Here is an 8,992-nt window from a genome sequence, read left to right as displayed (position 1 = left end):
GCTTTCTGGAGCTACAACCTGAAGGTCACTGACGTCATCATGATTCATATTTTCTTTATGTCCCAGTTCCCAGTTTTTGAGTTCCCAGTTTGTCAACGAAGGACCACCGCGCTACCTTCCTGTTCAAGTGAGCACGGCACAACAAGGTGAGTCCAAAAATGTATTGTATGCTGCTGCATAAATGATCTAATATATTAAGGAGATGTGTAGACTGTAGCTAAGAAAGTAATACAAGGTGTATATTGTGTCGTAAGCTGTTAGTAGCTCATGTGTCTCACCCTGATAATTTGGTCTATTTTCACCTCTTAATTTCACCTACTGTTCTGACTTGGTGGTGCACATGTAGCCTATAACCTGTTTTAGAGAAATGTAGTCATTGAATATTGTAAGAGCTTTCATTGTCTGCTTATATATGTCCCCTTTATTTATCCTACACTTCTGAGTTGGTGTACAGGGAGAACATTGTAAGAATGGCCCATGTTCTGAATTCTGTCGCTGTACATTTCAAAAGTGCCAGACAAGGTTCCGCTGATATCCAGGTGTCGCAGTGGTAAGGTGTTGGGACTCTGCTGATATCCAGGTATAGTAGTGGTAAGGTGTTGGGACTCTGCTGATATACAGGTATAGCAGTGGTAAGGTGTTGGGACTCTGCTGATATCCAGGTATAGCAGTGGTAAGGTGTTGGGACTCTGCTGATATACAGGTATAGCAGTGGTAAGGTGTTGGGACTCTGCTGATATCCAGGTATAGCAGTGGTAAGGTGTTGGGACTCTGCTGATATCCAGGTATAGCAGTGGTAAGGTGTTGGGACTCTGCTGATATCCAGGTATAGCAGTGGTAAGGTGTTGGGACTCTGCTGATATCCAGGTATAGCAGTGGTAAGGTGTTGGGACTCTGCTGATATCCAGGTATAGCAGTGGTAAGGTGTTGGGACTCTGCTGATATCCAGGTATAGTAGTGGTAAGGTGTTGGGACTCTGCTGATATCCAGGTATAGTAGTGGTAAGGTGTTGGGACTCTGCTGATATCCAGGTATAGCAGTGGTAAGGTGTTGGGACTCTGCTGATATCCAGGTATAGTAGTGGTAAGGTGTTGGGACTCTGCTGATATCCAGGTATAGCAGTGGTAAGGTGTTGGGACTCTGCTGATATCCAGGTATAACAGTGGTAAGGTGTTGGGACTCTGCTGATATCCAGGTATAGTAGTGGTACTCTGCTGAGGTGTTGGGACTCTGCTGATATCCAGGTATAGCAGTGGTAAGGTGTTGGGACTCTGCTGATATCCAGGTATAGCAGTGGTAAGGTGTTGGGACTCTGCTGATATCCAGGTATAGCAGTGGTAAGGTGTTGGGACTCTGCTGATATCCAGGTATAGCAGTGGTAAGGTGTTGGGACTCTGCTGATATCCAGGTATAGCAGTGGTAAGGTGTTGGGACTCTGCTGATATCCAGGTATAGCAGTGGTAAGGTGTTGGGACTCTGCTGATATCCAGGTATAGCAGTGGTAGTGTTGATATCCAGGTATTTACTCTGCTGATATCAGGTATAGCAGTGGTAAGGTGTTGGGTCTCTGCTGATATCCAGGTGTAGCAGTGGTAAGGTGTTGGGACTCTGCTGATATCCAGGTATAGCAGTGGTAAGGTGTTGGGACTCTGCTGATATCCAGGTATAGTAGTGGTAAGGTGTAGCAGTGGTAAGGTGTTGGGTCTCTGCTGATATCCAGGTATAGCAGTGGTAAGGTGTTGGGACTCTGCTGATATCCAGGTGTAGCAGTGGTAAGGTGTTGGGACTCTGCTGATATCCAGGTATAGTAGTGGTAAGGTGTTGGGACTCTGCTGATATCCAGGTATAGTAGTGGTAAGGTGTTGGGACTCTGCTGATATCCAGGTATAGCAGTGGTAAGGTGTTGGGACTCTGCTGATATCCAGGTATAGCAGTGGTAAGGTGTTGGGACTCTGCTGATATCCAGGTGTAGCAGTGGTAAGGTGTTGGGACTCTGCTGATATCCAGGTATAGTAGTGGTAAGGTGTTGGGACTCTGCTGATATCCAGGTATAGTAGTGGTAAGGTGTTGGGACTCTGCTGATATCCAGGTATAGCAGTGGTAAGGTGTTGGGACTCTGCTGATATCCAGGTATAGCAGTGGTAAGGTGTTGGGACTCTGCTGATATCCAGGTGTAGTAGTGGTAAGGTGTTGGGACTCTGCTGATATCCAGGTATAGCAGTGGTAAGGTGTTGGGTATAGTAGTGGTAAGGTGTTGGGACTCTGCTGATATCCAGGTATAGCTGTGGTAAGGTGTTGGGACTCTGCTGATATCCAGGTATAGCAGTGGTAAGGTGTTGGGACTCTGCTGATATCCAGGTATAGCAGTGGTAAGGTGTTGGGACTCTGCTGATATCCAGGTATAGCAGTGGTAAGGTGTTGGGACTCTGCTGATATCCAGGTATAGCAGTGGTAAGGTGTTGGGACTCTGCTGATATCCAGGTATAGCAGTGGTAAGGTGTTGGGACTCTGCTGATATCCAGGTATAGCAGTGGTAAGGTGTTGGGACTCTGCTGATATCCAGGTATAGCAGTGGTAAGGTGTTGGGACTCTGCTGATATCCAGGTATAGCAGTGGTAAGGTGTTGGGACTCTGCTGATATCCAGGTATAGTTGGTAAGGTGTTGGGACTCTGCTGATATACAGGTATAGCAGTGGTAAGGTGTTGGGACTCTGCTGATATACAGGTATAGTAGTGGTAAGGTGTTGGGACTTGGGACTCTGCTGATATCTGCTGATATACAGGTATAGCAGTGGTAAGGTGTTGGGACTCTGCTGATAGGGTATAGTGGTAAGGTGTTGGGTCTCTCTGCTGATATCCAGGTACTAGGTAGTGGTAAGGTGTTGGGACTCTGCTGATATACAGGTATAGCAGTGGTAAGGTGTTGGGACTCTGCTGATATACAGGTATAGTAGTGGTAAGGTGTTGGGACTCTGCTGATATACAGGTATAACAGTGGTAAGATTTGCTGGCATACATCCCACTTTTTTGATTTTCCTCCAAGATTTACATGCTAAAATCGCCACTGCACATACAGTAGGTCACAGTGTTGTGCAAACCATAACCCGGCCCGACCCCAATCAACTCTTCAGAATATTAGGGCAAGGGCTGAAAATCGAATTTCATCCATTAAGTTTGTTTTTGGGGGCAGAAGAATTAGAGGAAGAGGAAACTCGAAAGAACTTTGATCGCTTTTATTGGCATTTTTTTAAATTTGCAAAAACAGGTACAATTATTTTTCGTGCCACGAGACCCAGATCCAGCTAAATAGGTTCCCGGAACAAAACAGTCCGAAACAGAGAGGTGGGATCCGGCTCAAATGAACCACTGCTCTCTCCTCCCACGAGCCAATTCAAACCAATCAAACCCTTCTGTTCCTGGAACACTCCGACCATCCAGACTAGAAACAGGATATATTAGTGACCATTATAATGAAGTCATTATAGAGCAGGACCCCTGGTGGGCCATTCGTAGAAGTAGCCTGTCAATAACGACACACACACACACACACACACACACACACACACACACACACACACACACACCAATAAAAACAGCTAAATCTAAGTGCAAGTCATACGCAAAAGTTGTACAACTTACAATCAACATGCAGGGTCAGGGATGATAACATTAAACATGGACTGTTGTTGTATCCCAAATAGCACCCTATTCCTATATTGTGCACTATGTAGGGAACAGGGTTCTATTTGGGACACACACAATCCTCTCCTCAGACTCTACAGTTCCTCCAAGCCTGAGGAAAACTGCTTAGCTCTCTGACTGCAGTGATTGAGTCATAAACATGAACAGACAGACAGACTGACTACAACACAGTGTAACTAAAGGGAGTCATTGCCTGCACTGCCAAGTCATTCAACCCCTGGTTCCTTTTGCCTGCTTACTGCCAAGTCATTCAACCCCTGGTTCATTTGGTAGCTTACTGCCAAGTCATTCAACCCCTGGTTCCTTTTGCCTGCTTACTGCCAAGTCATTCAACCCCTGGTTCCTTTTGCCTGCTTACTGCCAAGTCATTCAACCCCTGGTTCATTTGGTAGCTTACTGCCAAGTCATTCAACTCCTGGTTCCTTTTGCCTGCTTACTGCCAAGTCATTCAACCCCTGGTTCATTTGGTAGCTTACTGCCAACTCATTCAACCCTGGTTCGTTTGGTCTTACTGCCAAATCATTCAACCCCTGGTTCAGTTTGGTACAGACTGACTACAACCCTGGTTCATTGGTAGCTTACTGCCAACTCATTCAACCCCTGGTTCATTTGGTAGCTTACTGCCAACTCATTCAACCCCTGGTTCATTTGGCCCCTGGTTCCTTTTGCCAGCCAGCTTACTGCCAAGTCATTCAACCCTGGTTCATTTGGTAGCTTACTGCCAAGTCATTCAACCCCTGGTTCCTTTTGGTAGCTTACTGCCAAGTCATTCAACCCCTGGTTCCTTTTTCCTGCTTACTGCCAAGTCATTCAACCCCTGGTTCCTTTGGTAGCGTACTGCCAAGTCATTCAACCCTGGTTCCTTTGGTAGCTTTCTGCCAAGTCATTCAACCCCTGGTTCCTTTGGTAGCTTACTGCCAAGTCATTCAACCCCTGGTTCCTTTGGTAGCTTACTGCCAAGTCATTCAACCCCTGGTTCGTTTGGTAGCGTACTGCCAAATCATTCAACCCCTGGTTCGTTTGGTAGCGTACTGCCAAGTCATTCAACCCCTGGTTCGTTTGGTAGCTTACTGCCAAGTCATTCAACCCCTGGTTCGTTTGGTAGCGTACTGTCATTCAACCCCTGGTTCGTTTGGTAGCGTACTTCATTCAACCCCTGGTTCGTTTGGTAGCTTACTGCCAAGTCATTCAACCCCTGGTTCGTTTGGTAGCGTACTGCCAAGTCATTCAACCCCTGGTTCGTTTGGTAGCTTACTGCCAAGTCATTCAACCCCTGGTTCGTTTGGTAGCTTACTGCCAACTCATTCAACCCCTGGTTGGTTTGGTAACCAGCCAAAGTCCTGACTTCTTTCCTCTCAGTGCCACTGTCTGCAGTCATTCTAACCTCATCCCCAGGCTCAGGCTCAGAGAGAGAAGGCTGGGTTTACATTGGTCCTAAATGGTACCTAATTACTTTTGGCCACACTTTTCCTTCGCACACTACTTTTAGTCACCCTATTCCCTTAGTGGACAAAAGTAGAGCACTACATGGGGAATAGGGTGCCCCTTTAAATGCAGACACATGCGATCGTGCATCACTGTTCAAAGCTGTGCTCCTGTTGCCATAGAACCCAGTCAGTAAACATAGAGGCGTGTTAAAGACACAGGACGGAGGGATGCAGTGGTGTTACCATGGAGCTGGGGGAGAGGACCTGGAGGGGACGGAGGAGAGAGGGTGGTGGGAGGAGGAGAGGGGGGTGAGGAGGGGACGGGAGGGAGGTCTGTTCTAGGAGAGGAGGGACAGGAGAGGGGGGAGGAGGAGGAGGGGACGGAGACGGACGGAGGGGGACAGGAGGAGAGGGGGGACAGGAGGAGGGAGGAGAGGGGGAGACAGAGGAGGGAGGGGACGGAGGGAGGAGGAGAGGAGGGGACGGAGAGGAGGGGACGGAGAGAGGAGGGGACAGAGGAGAGGAGGGGACGGAGGAGAGGAGGGGACGGAGAGGAGGGGAGGAGGGGACGGAGGAGAGGAGGGGACAGAGGAGAGGGGAGGAGGGAGGGGACGGAGGAGAGGAGGGGACGAGAGGAGGGGATGGGAGGGGACAGAGGAGAGGAGGGGACAGAGGAGAGGAGGGGACAGGAGGAGAGGAGGGGACAGAGGAGAGGAGGGGACAGAGGAGGAGGGGACAGAGGAGAGGAGGGGACAGGGAGGGAGGGGACAGAGGAGAGGAGGGGACGGAGGAGAGGGGGAGGGGACGGAGGAGAGGAGGGGACGGAGGAGAGGAGGGGAGAGGAGGAGGAGGGGAGAGGAGGGGACAGAGGAGAGGAGGGACAGGGGAGAGGAGGGGACAGGAGGAGAGGAGGGGACAGAGGAGAGGAGGAGGACAGAGGAGAGGAGGGGACAGAGAGGGAGAGGAGGGGGACGGAGGAGGGAGGAGGACAGAGGAGAGGAGGGAACGGAGGAGAGGAGGGGACAGAGGAGAGGAGGGGACGGAGGAGAGGAGGGGACAGGGGAGAGGAGGGGACGAGGAGAGGAGGGGACGAGGAGGGAGGGGACGGAGGAGAGGAGGGGACAGAGGAGAGGAGGGGACGGGGGAGAGGAGGGGACAGAGGAGAGGAGGGGACAGAGGAGAGGAGGGGACAGAGGAGAGGAGGGGACGGAGGAGAGGAGGGGACAGGAGGAGAGGAGGGGGACAGGAGGGAGGGGAGAGGAGGGAGGGGACAGAGGAGGAGAGGAGGGGACGGAGGAGAGGGAGGGGACGGAGGAGAGAGGGGACGGAGATCGAGGAGAGGAGGGGACGGAGGAGAGGAGGGGACAGAGGAGAGGAGGGGACAGGGAGACAGAGGAGAGGGGACGGAGGAGAGGAGGGAGGAGGGAGATGAGGAGGAGGGGAGGAGGAGGGAGGGGACGGAGGAGAGGAGGGACGGAGGAGAGGGGGGAGGGGGAGAGGAGGGGAGAGAGGAGGGGAGGAGGGGAGGGGAGGAGGAGGGAGGAGGGGAGGAGGAGAGGAGGGGGAGGGAGGAGGGAGAGGGGGAGGATGAGGAGGGAACGGAGGAGAGGAGGGGAAAGAGGAGGGGCAGGAAGACAGGAAGAGTTGAATGCCCTACAGTACCCCCTCAAAGGTATAAACACACTATCTACAGAAGAACACAAGATGAGAAGGTTGGATTTCAACCCTTCTGAAGTTAGCTAGAAATAACTGATGATGATGATGATGATGATGATGATGATGATGATGATGATGATGATGACCACAGAGAATTTGAAGAAATTCTCAAAAGGACCAAGACATTCCCGATTTGTAGTCTGAGAGGTGCACGTCTGAAAAGTAATATCACACACAATGGGACTAGAGAGTTTAATGGACCAACTGAAAAGAAAAGAGACCTCACACAGACGTTTGGGCTTTCTGTCCCAAAGGGAGTCATTTAGTCTTCTCTGTTCCTCTTCATCACAGTAGAGGTTCTCTTTGTGAGTGATGATGAGGCTATGTCTCTAGAATAGACTTGGACAGGTGTAGATCCTCTCACACTTGCTGTAAAGTGACTTTTACGAAAGTTAAACTCATTATTTAAGTCTGTGATTGTTTTGCCATATCTTTGGAATAGAAAATAGCAAGAATGTTATTTCGTCTTTAGTATACAAACAGCGTGTTTACATTAACATAGTTTTAAAAAACAGGCAACTATTAACATAATATCGATCTCATGTCAATAAACTGAGACTGGGAACTTTTCCAGCCAGACACTTTGCCTTGCTACTGTATCGATCGTTCACAGCTTTGCATTCAGTAACTGCAACACTGTGTCGACTATAAAGTCTAGAGCGCTCCTTCACAGTGTTCTCGTTCTAGAGTTGTAGTCATTTACCTTTGGGTTCAGCACCAGTTGCTGTTCATCAAAGTGCAGCAGAGCCACGGAGTTCGATTCGGAATTATTGACGAATATCTGCAGACACGGATACAGCGAGGTCCCCTTGCAGTCCGCCCCGCACGTGAACACGCACTCGAACATCTCCTCCGGTCTGAGCACGGACACCACCGTGCAGTTGGCCGGTTTGCTCTGCATGCTCTGTAGAGTTGGACTGAGCCAGCAGAACCCGAGGATAAAGAGGGACAGGATGCCACAGACGATGAGGAACAGTCCTAGTCGGATACTCTTATCCTCCGCCTCCGAGTACTCGTATGACACCCTCATTTTCGCCATTATGCTCCTCTTCGGTCTGAAAAGAGCTCGAAAGTGACGGAGAGGAGAGCTGGAGAGGGGCTTCTCTCTCTGCGCTGTGTTTGCCCCAAACACTGGCAGCCTCTAGGAAAACGTCCCTCTCACTCAACCGGCCTCCGCGCCCTCCCTTCTGCATGGAGAACTTTGCGAAAGCGGAGCAGCTGCGGTCCAGCCTGTGCCTGCCCCCCTCCTCCCCTCGCTCTTATGCGCGTGATATCTACTTCATATCACAACGGTCCGTAGAGATGTGGATTTTGCTGAAAGGCTGGATGTTGCATCTGGGATTAGGTTCGGAGTAAATGCCCCTCCCTTTACTGGCGATCAGATGATGCGCTGCAGCGGTCCCTCGCCGTGGCTCCGACATCCACCACTTCGCTGTGGACAAACTGGTCTACTGTTGCCCCTTTAGAGATGGAGCCCGCTTTCTCTGCTCACGGTGCCGAGAGGTCTGAGGACCAGCCTATATAGCCTGAGGCGAGGATCTTTCTACAGTTAAAAATAGGTCTCTTCTGCTGACACCAATGTTACCAACTTCATTACGCTGATTGGACGGTATTGTTTTGACGCATCACTCCAGGATGCACCTGTTGACAGACTAGGCTAAGCTAGTTACTGTTAACACATTCAATAACACAAATAATGGCCTACGTCATTAAGCTTTGGGACACATGATAACTTGGCTTGGCATACAAAAACAAAGCTTATAGTTGACCAATCAAAAAGCAAGCATTATGCCATGCGAGTTTTAGCGTAATCAGCAATGCCCGCCAACGATTACGGTGGTGTACGGCGCTCGGTGGCGTGCACGTGGCAGAAAAGCCTAAAGCTAGTCTGCATCTGTTCACTTCCTAGATGCACAGAATCATTTTGGGGCTTTCTTGAAAAGCACATAGAAACATACACACACATAAACACACGCACATAGCGTTGTATGTAAGGGCCATTAACCAGTGGTTTCCATTCACTGCATCTTTATAAACACCCAGTTTACTGTCTGACATTGTTTTGTTTGTTTGAGAGAGAAATGATTGGAACCTACTTGTCAACTTTGATTTTTATCTTTTAATGGAAAATGACAAATGTTTATCAA

At 49.7% G+C, this 8,992-nt stretch overlaps 1 protein-coding gene and 1 long non-coding RNA gene across 2 annotated transcripts; one reads left to right on the top strand and one right to left on the bottom strand.

Annotated features, from left to right (window-relative positions):
• Positions 1–1,545: 1,545 nt before the first annotated feature.
• On the top strand, positions 1,546–2,715 carry LOC127919881 (uncharacterized). The gene is made up of 3 exons (XR_008104355.1): positions 1,546–1,663; positions 1,885–1,982; positions 2,660–2,715. It is a non-coding gene; the product is annotated as an uncharacterized LOC127919881 (long non-coding RNA).
• A 4,315-nt stretch (positions 2,716–7,030) lies between these two features.
• On the bottom strand, positions 7,031–8,634 carry LOC118381700 (calcium-activated potassium channel subunit beta-4-like). The gene has a single exon (XM_035768609.2). The coding sequence runs from the start codon at positions 7,882–7,884 to the stop codon at positions 7,513–7,515; it is 372 nt and encodes a 123-aa protein (XP_035624502.1). The 5' UTR covers positions 7,885–8,634; the 3' UTR covers positions 7,031–7,512.
• Positions 8,635–8,992: the final 358 nt, after the last annotated feature.

The sequence above is a fragment of the Oncorhynchus keta genome, unplaced genomic scaffold, assembly GCF_023373465.1.
Source record: "Oncorhynchus keta strain PuntledgeMale-10-30-2019 unplaced genomic scaffold, Oket_V2 Un_contig_17769_pilon_pilon, whole genome shotgun sequence".
Taxonomy (NCBI): domain Eukaryota; kingdom Metazoa; phylum Chordata; class Actinopteri; order Salmoniformes; family Salmonidae; genus Oncorhynchus; species Oncorhynchus keta.
This window is presented reverse-complemented; position numbering and strand designations above follow the sequence as displayed.

What these genes read in the sequence shown, in the direction of transcription:
- LOC118381700 (XM_035768609.2), bottom strand. Translation starts at nt 7,884, where the DNA reads ATGGCGAAAATGAGGGTGTCATACGAGTACTCGGAGGCGGAGGATAAG.